The following is a 17,190-nucleotide window of genomic DNA, read 5'->3' on the forward strand; positions in this document are numbered from 1 at the left end:
AGTTTCCATTGGTAGGGGAAGTGCGGTAGGAGGGAATTCAGGAGGAGGAACTTCCTCTTGAGGATCCAGGAGAACACCGCGTGTGTCAATCGGCAATCTTCCTGGGGCGTGTACGGGGCATTGGCGGCAGTTTCAAAAAATAAAGTTTGTTCCTGCTTGAGTGGCTCGTGATTTTGTGCCCAGCCAGACTGTGGCATTGGGAGACTGAGGCAGGAGGATGGCAAGTTCAAGACCAGCCTCAGCAACCTAGTGAAGCTCTAAAGTAACTTAGTAAGACCCTGTCTCAAAATAAAAAATAAATAAATAAATAAAAAGGTCTGGTAATATAGCTTAATAGTAAAGTACCCCTGGGTTTAATCCCTGTAACAATAACAAAAAAAAAAGAATTCTGTTATGGTCCTGTATCTTGCCCACAGAACAGTGACCTTGCGTGCAAGACACTTACTTATTTTTATTGTAACTTTGTCATCTGGAGCAAGTAGGTGGAGTCTTTGAAGCCTAAAATGAACATGAAAATTGTGAGCAGCCAATTGACTTATAACCTTTTCTATGTCCCTGGGCAGCTCTGTCTCCTGTTCTATCCAGTAGCCAAATTTTCACTGTCCTTAAGATTCCTCATCCCAATCCTTCCTGGCATCTGACCTTGCCTTCTACTGCAAGGAAAAATGGAGGTTATGAGATATTAATGGGAATATCTATGAATCTATCTATATTTGTATTTGTCCTTCCTACTTTCTCTCCTAAGCTGGGAAAAAGAACAGCACTTTCTCACATTCAGTGATCATCCTTCCATGTGTGCTCCAGATGTTTTTATCCAGCTAGTGGATCCCTGTTCATGCTTCAGAGTGAGTAAGAGCACATCTTCTGGTGAAATCGCTGTTGCTCCTCATCCCTCCTCATTTGCTGCATCAGTGGCTGTCTCTTCTATGTCATTATCACGTCAAGCATGGGTCTCAAAAATTGTGCTTACTTAGGGGTTTAATAGCAGAGGCTTAGAGTTAAACAGGGATTTGTCCAAGGCATACCTCTGCCTCTTATTAAGTGCTTACTTTTTTGGGAAAAAATAACTCAAATGGGATTGAGTCTCAGTTTCCTAATTTATAAAATGAGCACAAACTGTCTGGGTTCAAGTCTTGTTTTTATTGCTTATTAGCTATGTGACCTGGACAAGTTATTTGACCTGGACAAGTCTCTCTGTCTTTCAGTTTCCTCATCTGTGAAGGAGGGTAATAATACCTCACAGGGTTACTACTGTTCAGTGGGTTCAAGCATATGCTCTTAGAACAGTGCCTAGCATCACTAGTATATGTCAAAGAAGCATTTGTTCTTCTTGTAATTCATAATTTACTTAAAAGAGTTGTGTGAATCGAGATAATAGAAGGAAGGCACTTATCAAATGACTGTGGTAAGCATTTAATGAATGGAAGTTCTTTTCATTGTCACCACGTCTATTCAACAGCCAGTTGCTTGTCTTTTTTTTTCTCTATAACGAAAGCAAGCTCCTTGGGCATAGGGAGAGTATCTTAGCACAGTTCCTGGCACACAGTAGATAGGCATGGATGTATACTGAGTGAATGGAAGAATGAAGCCTGTCCCCTGACATGTCAAACTCAACATGATCACATTGCTCACCAAATGTCTCCCCAGGTATACATTGTCTGCCTTGGTGAGTGGCCCCATAGTCACCACTGCCAGATCTGGGAGATATTCTGGCCTCCTCCTTCAGCCACACCTGCCCTTCCTAAGCAGCCAGAATCATTAGCTCAGAGCTCAACATCATTCACAGGAAGGAAGTTAATAGCCTTCTAATGGTGCTTCTGAGCCTCACCTCTTCTGGTCCTAATCTTACCCGGGGTCAGTGCCTTATACTCTCCTAGTCTCAGTTTCTTCACCATTACAGTGGAGATAATAAAAGTCCCTATTCCATAAGGTTGCTGTTTGTTTAAATAAATGAGTCACAGCACCTAGTACAGTGTCTGGCCCATAGTAAGTGCTCATTTGGGACAGTGTTTACCATAATTGCAAGAGAAATACCATTCCCTTAGCTGATGTACAAGATGTTGCTGCACTCCTGTCCCTGCCTGCCTTTCTAGAATTTCATCACCCCGACCTCCATTGGTCTCTTCATTAAGATCACATCCTTTTTTCCTGTTCCTCATCAAGCCAGGCTGTCTCACACCTCTTGGCTTCCTTTTGTCCTCACCCAGCCCAGCAAATCCTAAAAGCCATCTTAAACCTCATTTCCTTTCCTAATTCTTTCCTTCCCTTCACCAGAAAGAGCTATCATGCTCTCCTCTGTACCTTATACTTGACACTGAATATAGGCTATAAATATATTGTCCACATGTGTATTAGATAAAAACATAGCGAGAGGGAAAGAAGGCTGGTTAAGTTTGGTTTAGATTAATATGTTCGAGCAGGGCTTTGACAGTATAGAGAGCAAGCATGTGAGTCAGTCCCAGCCCTGTGATCTGCTGAGAGCTTGGGCTGGTAGCACTGGTAGCACCTGGCAGCAGAATCCACATCAATTAGTGGAGCAAAAGCAGAGAGAGGTGGCACTAGCTGAGAAAATGAAAAAGTCAGAGATGATTTCCAAAGGCATGGCATGGAAGAGCAGATCCAGGTGTGTTTGGAGTGTGATTTGGAGACCATGGAAACAATCAACATAGAGGTGTCACTGACACTTGTACTCTGTCTATAAAGCAGGCTGTCGTATTGTGGCAGTCATTCAAGTAACTAGATTTGATTTTGAGAGGATAGGTAGCTAATTGAAGATATCTGCTAGGTATACTCACTTCATCCATGCTGCCTATGATGAAAATCTCCTTCGTCAGACCATTCCTTCCCACGTTCTCAGTGGACCAGGGAAGATTTTAAAGCAGGAACATAGCTGGCTGATTTTATCTGGATCAGCTCTTACTGGCATGAAATAACTGTATTCCATTTACCAGTGTCTGTCTCTTTGCTCAGACACCAGGATTTAACTTAATGCTCCTAATTGTGAGGATCAATTTGGACCTATCAGTTTCTAAAACCAGACATCGTTCTGTTGGATCTGCTTGCTTCCTTAATAGCAAGTACGTGACTGACTTAAACATCCATTTAAAAGAGCAAAAAAAAAAAAAAAAAAAATGGCTTTTCAGAACGGAGTAAAATCTGTCATCTTAAGCATTTCCTTGTCTGTCCTCTGGAGTATTAATAATCCTAATTATTTTTAAAGCAAGATTTCATCTATTTTCTGGTATATATCCTGCATATTGAATTGAGCTTCAAGATTAAGAAGCTGCTAAACCCTACCCTCAAATTCTATGGCCATTTTCTAATGAAATTCTCTTTAATGGTAACCTGCCTGCAGTTTAAAAATATCAGGCATGACAAAGAGGTGGTAGGCAATGTATTTAGTTCAGCTCTTCTCAAACCTTTCCCCATAGCTGTGCACTTTCAGAATTGTTTCTATGAGTGTGTACCAGCCCGAATATTCACATTCCACTTAGCTAGGGGTTTTCTGTGTTGCATAAACCATTTCTATCTCTACATTTGAAGAGGCAGTAAGGCAAGCTCTATGGCCCTTGCAGAGTTGGAGAACAGCTTGATGATGGGAAAAAGCACTTGATCGGAGCCATTTAGAGAGTTTGAGAACAAATTGTAATTAAACTTAAGGTCTTCTGATTCCTCCTCAGTTAGCTGACAGTCCCAGTTTTGATAGGAACAAGAAGTGTTGTGGTTGGGATTGATTTTGTTATGACTCCAGCTATGATATTTCACAATGGAGATGGAAATAAATACTGGGAGGAAATGTTATACCAAAGCAAAAGAGGTTATTTTACTGTGGCAAGATTGTGGATAGTTTTTTCTTTCCTGATTCTTATTCTCCAAATTTTCAGTAATGTGATTATGTTACATTTTTAATTTTGTAAATTTTAATGATCCCTTATCCATTCTATTTAAGAAAAATATATATTAGAAATAAGCCTTTTTAATGCCTCAGAATTATAATCATAAATACAAGCGATCCTTCTGTCCTGTGATTGAGAACTTCAGAATTTGATGTGGTTTTTCCCTCTAGATCTTGCACTGTTTATACTTACACAACTGTATTCTTATTCTTTATTGTTTGAATATAATATTCTTTCACAAATTTCAAGATTCAGAAAGTAAAAAGAGCATGCATATATAGATAATTTCCGCCCCTCCCACCCATCCACCTTCCTCAAGCAACCAATTTATTCCTTTCCCATGTATCCTTCAGGATATTTTACATACATGTGCCTTTTCATATAAAAATGACAATACTCAATGGACACAATACCTTTATTTTAGTTTTATGTGGTGCTGAGGATCAAACCCAGTGCCTCTCACACATGCTAGGCAAGTGTTCTACCACTGAGCTACAGCTGCAACCCTTCCTTGGACCTTTTGATGGTCATTTCTTTGGTCTACTGAATCACACACACACGTCTAACCAATCATTTTTTAATGAAAATTTAAATTTTTTTCAGTCTTTTACTGAGAACAGTAATTCAATGAATAACCTTGTTCATCATTTTGAATATAAGTTCTCTGATTCATGAATGAGACTATATGTAGATAATTTCCTTGATATAGAAATGTACATTTGTGAGTTTGGTGGATTTTGCCAACTTGCCTAGATTCAGGGTTGTTCAGTTCAGTTTTTACCTTCTGTGTCCTTGCAGGTACCTTTCTTCCTTTAGTACCAGGATGTACTGTCACTTCTGTTGTTGCTTTTCTTCCTGTAACTGCTCTTTTCCTGTCTTCTTTATTGACTCAAAATATGTTATGAACTTAGAAACAACCAAGTTGTTAGAATTGTATCTAAAAGTAGGAGTGTGTGGTTCGAAGTCATGGCTAGAGGGTTGTAGATTAATCAGTTGTTTGTTATCATCCTAAGCAATTCCTGCACCTATGAATCAAACCTTTTATTCCAGAGAAGGGAGAAAGACAGTAAACAAGTATACAAATAAGTGACATTTGCATAAAATAAGTGTTATTGAACTTTAGCTTTTACTTTAGAGTTAAAATCCAATGGAAGCCTATACCAATATACCTTGAGGGTCTGTCTCCATTTACAGCCTACTTGCTTTCTCTTTGGCAGGGAGGAAGAACAGAGAAGGGGCAGGGATCATCTCTACTATAAAACCATAAGCTGACAGGTTCTGGGAGAGTAATGAAAAATAAAAAGAACCATGACCATAAACAAGCTGCACAGCACAGAGCAGGGTGTCCAGAGATCTGAGTTCCAGCTTTAGTTCTGCCACAAAATGACCATAAATAAGTCACTTAAACTCTAGACTCAATTTTCTCTTCTATTAATTATGGATAATAGATTCATTTGGTATATTTCAAAGTTTTGTATGTGTTAATAAATATTATTGAAAAAGAGAACTCCATGGGAAGGCCATCAGGCCAGCTCTATGAGGCTTGGCAAAGGAGTCCCCCTGCTCCCCAACACAGCACAGTTCATCAAGCTCACAGCTTGGCAAAGAGGATGGAGTAGAGTGAAAGTAAGATACCCCCTCCTCTCATTGGTAATCTGGGCTCAGGCAGGATCTTACCTCCCACTCCCCTACCCCCTTTAAGCCCCTCATAACACTAAAGAGCTGCCCTGTCTGTAGTCAAATAAATCTGGAAGTGGCTAGATTAAGTAGGATTTTTCAGTGTGACATGTCCCCAGGTTTTAATGTGCCAAAAAACTGCACTTTGAATCACCAATAAAAGAAAGTACTGTGTGGCATATTTCTTTTTTGGAATTTAGAACATCTTTTTTTTGTGGGACTAGTATTCCTTGGAACGTGAAAAGAAAAATTGAACAAGATTGTCTTTACCTGTCCTTGTTATTCCAAGATTGTGTTCTCATCTGGTTTATTCTAATAACTTCTCCCTCTTTAGTAAAAATTAAGTCCTCACCACTAACACCGCACCATCTCCACACTGTTATCTATGGTTAGCCATTCCCTTGGCTTCATTACTTTTTTTTTTTTTTTTTTTTTTTAATCCAGGGCTGTTTTGTGGAGGAACATACCAGCACACCATTCCATAACCTCTCCTTCAGGATTGCTCAAACCTAAACTGAATCTGAGAACTTTGTTTTTAAGTGGTCATTGTCACCAGCATAACAAAACATGGATTATACTAGAATCTGGAACAACTGCAATTAGTGTTCCAATCAAGTGAGATATGTGCTTTTTAAATAAATATATGTGTAAATAACAAATTTAGGGTAATTATAATGTGATTGTGCTGCTGTCTTCAACTCCTGTATGTCAGGTGGAGGGGCCTGTTTCCACCCAGATTTTCTCCTTCTTGCCGCTCGAATCATGCAGATGCAGGCCTTTGAGTGGGTTCATAAACTGCAGGACAATCACAGTCGTGGCCCTGAGTTCTTATGGCTTGAACCATAAGTTTATGAATACTGCTGTCAGTAGCTGCTGTCAGTAGCTACTTACAAGCTAAAACAGCAATGTGAAGAGATTCATTTATGTGCATAATGGGATTATTGCTACTAAATGTTAAATATTATTTGGTAATACTAATAGGCTAAAAGGTTTTAAAAAATGAACCACTGACCCTGTAAAATGGATTCTGATGTGAACGAAGTGAGATCATAGAAAATAGTGCCAGCTAAAACCATTTATTTTAAAAAATAAAGGGCTCATCCATCTGCACCTGATTCATGAGCTGAGTTGTTATTTACACCAGAAGCACCATCAAGCAGTTCATGTTTTTCATAATTCACTTGGCAAGAGTAGGACAGTAGCTCTTAGCTCTTATTGGAACATATTTGGTGTTCACATATAACTCAAGTAATATTTATCTTAACAAGAAAGAAACTTTCTCTCATGTAAACTTTATCACCTAAGAATATCATTGGCTTCTTTCCCTAAGTAATTTTTTAAATTTTCTTTTTAAAAATCCTTTTCATTTGTAATTGAGTTTGAGAGTGGAATTCTTATGCCAGTATGAGGGGTTGTTTAGAACTTAAGAAGTCAGCAGAGATACAGTGCTCTATTTTGCAAAATTAACATTCCATGCCAAATTTTGAGATTTCTAAAAAATATCCTCACTAGTCTTAGGGGTCGAGTCTCAGCACGGAGAACATGTGCTCAGCCTTGTTGCCCCAGGTGGCTGCTGTGGTGGATTTGTTCACATGCCCGAGCCATGGCATCAAGGGCGTTCTCAATGTACTCAAGGCTGCCTAATCACTTGTGAAGGCAGTGCCTTTGAGTTTGTGGGACTAGCTCAGCTTTTGTTTTCTGTCATCTCAGTTTATGAATACTGCTGTCAGTAGCTGCTGTCCCATTTGTCTCACTGCTTTTACTGTCTCTGTAAAAGATTTTTTTTCTCTCTCTCTCTCTTTTTGCTCTTGGGCTTAAGTACCACCTGAAGAGAGAAGCCTTTTAAGGCCTGGGAGACTGGCCAGTGCCCTTTGTCCTTCTGTTCACCTACTAAAAGGTAGCATTGTTAACCTAATTCAGCAGGGCCCCGACTCAGTATAAACACTGTTCAGTAGAGCCAGAAAGACTAATTGAATTGTACAATACATCATTTTTTAGCAACAGTTTCAAGTGGTTGTACTTTATTTCCTAGAACACTGTCAGTTTTTTCCTCATTGAAGACATTTAGATACAGCAAATATTTAAACATGATAAATAAAAGATTTGATCCATTTCCATCTTTCCTTACTGAATTGCAAACCACCTGAGGACCAGGTCATGCCTGTTTTAACCTCCAGCGAAGACCTGCCTGCTATGGTGTCTGGCATGTACCTGTGTCTATATGATTTAAAAATAAGAGTGAGGATTATTTCATTCAGTCACCTTGTTATTTCCAATCTGGTTAAATATTCAAAGGTTTTGGCTAATTCCAGGTACCCTTTGTGACCTGGATTTGCAAAGACTATAAACTCCTTTAACTCTGTACCTCTGCAGGATGCCATAGAATCAAACAACAAATAGTTATCTCAAAAATAATTGTTTCAGGGAAAAAATTATTTTTTTTAAAATGATGCATGTTTTTGCCTTCCCATAAATAACATAAACTGTGTTATGAATTTAACAATATAAAAAATAATAATGTTGAATTTTATATATGTGTATCTAAATGTATGTTTTTAATAAACGCACAATAGCCATATATCTAATGATCACATATATATATTGAGGGGGTTTATGATTGTGTCTGCCTGAGAGTTCTTTGGTCCCACCCTGACCGCCAAGTGAATTTCTTTCTATTCATCTTTCTGGACCCAAAACCATTGTCTTCTGTTTTTCCAGGCCACCCTGGCTCCTGGCCCTCTAACCAGGAGATGTAATTTCTTCCTTCTTTAAGCTAGCAAGGGGCCTCATCCATACCTCTGTAGCAGAGGACAGGGTATGTGTAGTTTTTGTTATAAATATTTGTCTTTTATACTAAACAAGGAGCCCCTTGAGGGTGAAAACTGTATCCTATTTATCTTCATTAGTATGCTTCTGGTCTAGAGTGTGAAACATAATGAATTTTCAATTTTCTTTTTAATGAGCACAGTTATTTGTTTGTCTTAATGCTGAATTCCAGCATTACTCCTAGAGAGGTGAGAGAAACTTTTTGGAGAGGTTTTACCTTCCATAAATAGAAAATGAGCCTACTCAATGTATCACTAGCCAATTTACATCTTAATAATCAGTGAATTGGCATTTAGAGATTCCAAAAAATTATCCAAATATTATGCATTATTTAAGCTACTTCCTCTGTGTCTCTGGTTAATTGTATTTCCAATACACTATTTATTTCTACTGATGACAATGATATTTAAAAATCAATTTTCATAATCTTATTTACTACCAGAAAAAGATATAGAGTTGGATGGATATGTTGGTCAGAGTCAGCGCAAAGTCAAAGGTGTTCTAGTCAGAACAACTTCTTTCTGGGCATTGAAGTATTGTGTTCAAGCCTGTTTTCTATTCAGTCAAATTATTCTGCATGTAATATTTTTTTTTCTTTTTCTTTTTCCTTTGAGAATATCCTTTTATTCCTTTTAATTTTGTAATATGTGTGTGGTTTACTTTTTTTTTAAAGTGTCTACTTATTTAAAGAGTCATGGACTAAAAATACATATATGTAAATTTTTTAAAATCAGTGTTGATTTTAAGAGGATCCTAATTCTTTTTTTCCCTTACTTTCCATTTTGAAATAATCACAGATCCATAGGAAATTGCATAACCAGTACAGAAATACTGTGTATCTTTCCCTCAGTTTCCTCCTTTGGTTACATATTAATTAGATAACTACCAAAAGATATAAAAAACAAACTAGGAAATTAACATTAGTATGATGGGTCTCCATAGTTTGGTGTCATTTTATCACGTGTAGGTTCTTTTTTTAAAAAGAGAGAGAGAGAATCTTTTTTTTTTTTTTTTTAAGATGGACACAACACAATGTCTTTATTTTTTATGTGGTGCTGAGAATCGAACCCAGGTGCCACCCCAGCTAGGCAAGCATCCTACCGCTGAGCCACAATCCCAGCCCACATGTGTAGATTCTTATAATCACTACTATAATCAAGATACAAAGTTAATGAACTTTTTCCAAGTTTTACCAGTGGAGTTTCCAGAAGAGAAAATGGGAAGCCAAAGTTTGTATTTTGTTTAAGTATGGGCTTTTTAAAAGCTGTGTTCAGAAAATAATGTTACTTTGGTATTTAAGCATTGGTTCCTAGTTTGAGCTGGTGTGGAAAGCTGATGATTGGCCAGAACTGACTGCCCGAGCTTGTTTTGTAGGTGTCTAAGCAGGCCAAAGAATTCCTGGAGTATGTGTACGAAGAGCCCCTGATCGACATCCAGCAGGAGAACCCCATGCTGTATCTCCACGCCGAGCCACTGGCCACCGTGGTGCGGCTGCGGCAGCGGCTGAAATCGCTCCGAGCCTATTTGTTCAGCTGCCGGGCAGCGGTGGCGGAGGATCTGCGTCGCAGGTAAGAGTCATAAATGTTTGATGGTCCAGGTTGCTTTTCCTCCCTGCCCAGGGAGGATGATTAGAAGGTCTTCAAGGACCTTTCCAATGTGGACCTACTGAAATTCTGTGAGTCTCCCTCTGGGCTGGTCTTTGACTTTCTCTGAGGTCCTCTGTTTGTCAAGCAAAATGGAAATCACCTCTCATCATAACTGAAGGCTTTGAACCCATGATCTAGTGCCCAGGATGTTGAAGCCTTCTCTTACCAGTATGTTAATTTGAGATAATAATCACAAAAAAGTGTCTTCACTGGTTCTTTATGTAGTGTTTTTTTCTTTGTTTTTTGATTTTTTGGGGGGAGGGGTTGCTTTTCACAATTTCAATTGCTATTTTTCACCAGTAAACAAGCATATTTAAAATATTTAAAAACTAAACATCATTTTCAATGGGAAATAAGTGGGTGGTTGTTCAAAACTTATTTTCCACACAAATACAGCTTCATAACTGATGCAGGCAGGAGAGCTGGAATTAAAGTACACAGGCCCAGGATTCATTTTTTTCATCATTCATCTTTTCTGACCAATGGTGCAGGCTGCTTTTCCATAACTAAGTTAGCTCATGGCACACACAAGTCCCAACCAGGCTCACATCCTTAAAATAAAATTGAAGTTAAAATGTGCTTGCTCTCATAAAATTCCTCCTTTTACAGATAGATTTTATGAGCATTTAAATTCTCACCCTCAGTATATACAAACTAGCTTATACTTGAAATAATTGTGATGATGTTCATAAGTCCCTAAAATATGTTTTGATTTTTCAGTTTTAATAGAAATGACCAGCAGCATACATCAGTCACATTAAATGGAAGTAAGCCTACCCACACAAGAACTTTTGGAAAGAATTAAAATGCTAGAGTTTGCAATTTGAGATCTGATTAGATCTAAAGAAGTTGGCATAACTCTAGGCATCTGAAGAAGATATTTCAAAAAGAACTAAATGTTAATAGTGAAGGATACATAATATGTAGACGAACTCTCATAAAATAATAATGAAAAGGCAGCTGCCATCAAGCAAAATACTTCTCAGTGGTAGTCATTCTTTTACCTAGTTGTTTTTCAGCATGTGCCAGAAAGTGGTTGGGATTTATTCTTAAAACATTTAGGCAAATCTTAATTTTAAAAGATCAGGGCTTTTTCTAAAAGGCAATAGAAGTATATGTCTCAAGTTAATTTACCAACTAAAATAGGTACAGGATCTTTAGTGTTCAATGTGTGTTTGTTCTGTTATTTTCTGTAGCTTTTGGCTTTGCTCAAAGCTTTTCTTGTGCCAATATGTTTGTAGGTTATATGAAAATCTACATGTGGGAATCATGTTAGGTACCTTTCTGCTATGTTTTGCTTTGGTTAAAATATGCCAAAGCACAGCACACATTTAGAAATTAAATAGGAGGTCGTCTCCTCTCATGGATGACTAAGAATCCCCACTCTATTCCTGCAGTCTGGTGGTTTACCACCATGTACTGTGCCTTATGGCCAGACCACCAGGAAAGAAATGAAAGTTCTAGAAAGAAGGCAGTCCCAAAGCTGTAAGAATGAAGACAGCAGTCCTTTTTTCCTTTCCCTTCAAGTTCTTTCCTGGACTTGTTCATGACCATTATATGAAGCAATGCCTGGCTCAAGGTATTGAATGGCAAGAGGGAGAGACGCAGTGAAGAAGGAGAGAGGAGTGAATATTAAGTGTCACTTTAGACCACTGAGCAATCGCTAATAGTACAATTTGGGGGGAGGAAATATCTTTAGATTCTTTTTCTTACTCCTCTATTTGTCACTTAGTAGAGCATCCAACACATCCAAAACCCTCAAAAATACTTGTTGAGTGATTGAACAAATGAAATAAAAAAAACAGATCAGATCAATAAAAAAATTAGTTTTGTTTCTGAGATATCTCTCAAATTTGTATGCTCTCAGGACTATTGCAGTATCTTTCTCACTAGTCTATCAGTTTTTCTTGCTCCAATCCAGTCTTTGCATTAGATAAATTATTAAAGTACAGGCATGGAATTAAAAATCTGCCCAAATCTAGCCTAGTATATTATTATTTTCTCTCAAATATCCTTCACTTAAAGAAAAATTTAATTATTAGCCACATTGCATTCGGTTGTGGGAATTAAATGGATTTGTACAATTGAAGTGTTTAAAGTAGTTCTTGTACATAGCAATTACTCAGGAAATACTATTATTGTTATTAATACTGCTTTCTTTCCTTAAACTGTGCTTATATCTGGCTTACAAAAATCTTTAATAAAATAGAATGTTTCAAGGGAAGTGGGATGGAAGGCTAGCTGCGCCCAAGACTGCAGTTTCTGAAGAGTCAGTGCATACTTTAGCCATGTGGTTGTTTCATTAACAGAGTCTCCCTAAGAGGAAAACAATGAGATGTTTATTCCTCTAGAAACTTAGAGGAGGCACACTTTAGTTCTTAAATTTTTCATTTTTTTTAGATTCCCACCATTCAGATGCTGTTAGAATAATGTTTGGGGTACCATTTCTTTGCAACTGAGGACAGAGAGAAGTATGCTGGGCATCAATAATATTTGTTACAGCCTTTGCAGGGGAGGGATTTGTGGGAGGCTGGTCTTGTCTTATTTCAAATCTTTTTGACTCATGTTGAAATATGACTAGTGGAATAATCTCTAAGAGGTTCTCTGAGGTGTCCGTGCTTCTTGCAGCAGCCTCCACTTAATATCAACTCTGCCTTTGTCCATAAAAATAGCTGTAAATTAGAAGAGGTAATATGCTAAAATCCTGTTGCTGGAGGACACCTCATACCTATTTCTTTCACTTATATATGGAATGGAATTTTCAAAAACAAAATGAGCCAATCATAACCTTTAAAGATGACAGACTTATCCAGTCAATATTTAAGGTTCCCTTTGTTTCACCTGAGGATACAACATCTAAAGTGGGGATGGTTAAAACAATGAGGGGAACCTTGTAGACATGACTTTTATATCCCTGATAGAGATTGGGAGAGGGAAGAGTTGCTGGGGCACTGGGGGTTAGGAGCAAGGAGGAAGAGAATACAGTTGTTATCTAGTTGTAAAAGGCATTCTCTCCCTGACTGGATTTTACCTCAGTATAAGAGTGGCCATTAATCTCTAGCAAGTAGGCCCAACATGCCGAAGACCTGTCAGCACCATATAAACAGCATAAAGCAAACTGTTAATATTGCTGTCGTGAGAAAACCGAAAACAGACTGATTAATCGTATTGGTGTTCAACAGCCAGGGAGCCAACTTTGGCCGTCGCCTTATTAGGGAAGTCACAGTTTGCTTTTAGGCCTTTCATTATTATGACTGTCCGTTTTCATCCTCACTGTTTTTGTTATTGTTGTTAAATGGACGCCTTGTTCTTAAACTCATACCGCAAGTCTTGACTGGCAGGGGTGATTAGTTTTGCAAAAGTCAGTGTCCTCCTTGAAGCCTAAAATGTTTACAGTGCTGACAGTTCACTGTGTCTGACGACTCCCAGATGGCGACCCTGCTGAATTAGTTCAAGGCCTAGTTAACTTCTCATGAGAAGAATTATTTACCATGTCCACACGCGAAGGTGCATGAGGAACTCTGGAAAACTGTGGCTTGCTTGGCAATGTCAAGACACATCTGGAGCAGCAGCCATTAGGAAAGTCTTTAGGAGGGACACTGAGAAAGCTGCAGGGTCCTCAGCTGAGCACAGGAGCAGTAGGATATGTGTAAATCAGAGGTCACAAATAGGCACCTCAGCTGTGTTTTGTTAGGCTTTACAGGAACAGCACCCACCAAGCTTTGAGATGACAAAATAGTTGCCAACATTTAAACAATCAGGAGTTTTTAGGACATACAAAATGAAGCTTTCTGGTTCCTCTTGGGAAATCTGAAGCTCTGATGCCACAGGGCTTCCCTTGTTCTTGTGTAGCAAATACATTGTTGCCCTTTTTTTCTTAAACCCAGTGCACTTAATTCATCTCAAAGCTTGGTGGGTGCTGTGCCTGGGCCCATAGGCATTTGAGGTTTTGACCCTGGATACATGTCATTAAATAGTAAGAGTAACAGAGTTTACGGGTATTTCAGTTATTAGTTCCGTGGCTCTTATGGGAGGTCCATCTAAAGGGGGGCAAAAGTCTTACATGTGGTTCTTTCACAAAACAAACATGAAGAAATTTTTAGGATTTGAAGAAATAACACGGGTCATCTTTAAATTGCATTAGATATGGGCTGGGATGTCCTAGTGCTTGGTTGGGCTGTTATAACATGCTCCAGAGGCATTTGCATTTGCATTTGCAGGATAGTGACTTGAGGGACTGGCAATTGAAGCAACATCCTACAGCAATTCCTTGTCACCACAGAGCTAAAGATTACCAGGTTCATGTAGGACAGACTGAGAAAAAGAATAAAATGGGGGCACAAACGGACGTAGTTGGTATTGTAGGCCCTGAAGTTAGACTTGTCCCTTAGCTTAGGGCTCTCCTCTATCTCTTATAACCTTCAGAGCCAGTTGTCTTGCCTATAGATGGCAATAATATTCCACCTCATAGGGAAAGCCTGAGGATTAAGAGAGTTAGTGCCCAGGATAGAGTACATACTTAGCAAATATTAGCTGCTGTGATTTATATATATATATATTTTAGTTATTGATGGACCATAATTAATTAATTAATGTGTGGTGCTGAGAATCAAACCCAGTGCCTTGGCAAGCTCTCTATCACTGAGCCACAACCCCAGCCCAGCTGCTGTGATTTTTATTATAAACATATCAAAATTCAAAGGAAACAAGAGGTAAGTAAGCAGGTAGGAAGAAGCAAAAAGAAGTGAGTCTAGAAGCATCAAAGAACCTGGAATTCAGGGCTTTGCCATGACTTTCTGTGCAGAGCATGCAGCATTCACAGGAGTCATTAGATGTGGACTCTGATTCTCCAGTGGTGATACAAGAAGGTCCTTCAGATACTGGGCCCCTCCTTCTAGCACATTTAATTAATGGCTTGCTCTCCAGTTTTCTTCACCTACACTACTGCTTTAGAAAAACCACCATCTTCTGCTCATACTGCCATCTAAGCTTATATCTTTGGGCATTCCTTTGCCAAAGCTCTCAGATGTCTCCATTTTCTCTTTGCCCACTCACTTCTCACTAGATCCTTTATAGCCTGATGGTGATCACACTTTGCTTCCACTGCGGCTTTCTCAGGCTCTCTTTTCCTTGACCTTCTGGCCACTGTTGGCCACCTTCCTCGTAGACCTCTCTTCTTCCTGCCCTTCTTTGTCCTCCAGCCTTTCTGCACCTCCCCCTTCTCTGTGCCCTTACTGCTTTCATGTCTTGCTCCTGCTCCCTACAACTAGGAATGGCCAGTGCCTCAGTGCCTTTCTACATGCTCCTGCAGCCCCTACATGAGCCAATGTGGCCACTTCATGAGGGTCAGAAGAAGCTGCACTTCCTCTGGACACTTTGCATTCATCTTTAGGGTGAATGTCAGGATCTCTCTATAAATCTACAATGAAAAGAGGGAACTTACCACTACCTTGTTATCGCTTGCTGGCTGCCTAATGGACGTCTCCACTGAAGTTTCAAAGGGAAGTCATTGTTTTACTCTGAAAAGTATGTCTACTGTAGTCAGGTCCATTTCAGTTAACCATGGCGTCATTCTCTTAGTTTTTCATAGTTTCAACTTTGACATTATCCTAAGCTTTGCTTTATGGTTCCCTAGGAGCTATCTAGTCATGTCCTTCCTTTACTTTTCTTTCCCATTGGCATCCCCTTTGCCCTTATCCTCAGCATCTTCCTGCTAAAATTTCCAAACTGGGAATCCTACCTCCCGTGACTCCCCTCTGCAGTCCATCTAATATACACACTATCATCAAGTGGTCTCATTGGACAGTGGGTAGTTGAGCTACCTGCAGAATGTAGGATATCTTATCTGACCTACATACACAACTTCTTCTCTTACCTGGTCTCCACATGGATTATAGCCACCTACCCTAGCCAAAGTGACGGACACATTTTTCCTAACATAGCACATGCCTCTCCTCTCTACTTGACTAGGCCACTCTTACTTTAGGCCAGCTCCAGTGTTGCCTCTTTCCACCTGATCTCAGAAGCTAATACCTTCTCTGATCTCTTCCAGTGACCATCCTCTGGACCATTCATTTGATACCTAAGTGCCTGAGTAACTTGTGTGTTTATTCTTTCTTGCTGACTGGACTGGATGGTTCTTAAAGACTAAGATTGTCCTATTCTTCCTTATAGCCTAAAAATAGAAGACTCTACATGCTAGCTGTGAAATGAAGGCTTATTAATAATTTTATCATCTCATGTTTGTAAAATTGCTTACTATATGTAAGATAATTGTGATTTTTATCAATTAAAAGGGATTTTCCCAGAATTTTTTTTTTTTTTTTTTTTTTTTGTGTGTGTGTAGGGGGGGAGTGTTGTTTGTTTTGGTAGTGGGGATTGAAACCAGGGCCACTTTGCCTCTGAGCTACATTCCCATCCCTTTTTGATTTTTTTTATTTTGAGACAAGGTCTCACTAAGTTGCTTAGGGCCTCGCAAAATAGCTGAGGCTAGCCTTGAACTTGCAATTCTCCTGCCTCAGCCTCCCAAGTTACTGGGATTACATGTGCCACTGTTTGTTCTTTATAGCAGCCCTTTTAGGTAGATAGAGAGTATTTAGAAAGAAAAGAGAGAACCATGACTCTGAAATGCTGTGTGACTTTCCCAACATGATAACATTGGTGAGCAGCAGAATCCAGCTAGAACCTGGTTTTCTGAGGCTTAGTTTGCTGTTTCCCCAGTGAATTGCTACTGGTGACAGGATGTCCAAAGGTCTCCACACTCTTAAGAGAACTACTTTTTATCCTCCTGAAGCCTTGATTGAGGTCATTTAGCAGAGTGTGAAGATGGCAGGAAGGTGGCTGACAGGGAGAGGAAGCTGGGATTGCCAAGGTGCTCCGTGCTCACTGGCAGGCCTGCTCAGCCACAGAGAGGGGGGCACGACAGTGGGCTTAGTGCCAGCTGGTGCATTTTCTGTAGGTCATGTTTGCCAGGCCTTTTCATTTTCCAGACCTGAAACTTAAAACAAAAAATCTATAGGGTGGCGGTATATATATATATGTCTATAGCGAAAACAAACATAAAAACAAATAGTATCTATTTCTCACCATGATTTTATATATGAAATAAGAAACAAGAAAAAATAAACAAACAGCCTAAGAAATCA

General features: G+C 39.1%; 1 protein-coding gene across 1 annotated transcript in view; it reads left to right on the top strand.

Moving 5' to 3' along the window:
- Plekhm3 (pleckstrin homology domain containing M3) overlaps positions 1–17,190 on the top strand; it is a 180,179-nt gene that overhangs the window by 76,210 nt on the left and 86,779 nt on the right. The window contains exon 5 of the mRNA XM_076866281.2: positions 9,774–9,967. Coding sequence (XP_076722396.1) covers positions 9,774–9,967 — 194 coding nt within the window. The remainder of the gene's footprint in view (positions 1–9,773; positions 9,968–17,190) is intronic.

This window comes from Callospermophilus lateralis, chromosome 9 (genome assembly GCF_048772815.1).
Source record: "Callospermophilus lateralis isolate mCalLat2 chromosome 9, mCalLat2.hap1, whole genome shotgun sequence".
NCBI classification, from domain to species: domain Eukaryota; kingdom Metazoa; phylum Chordata; class Mammalia; order Rodentia; family Sciuridae; genus Callospermophilus; species Callospermophilus lateralis.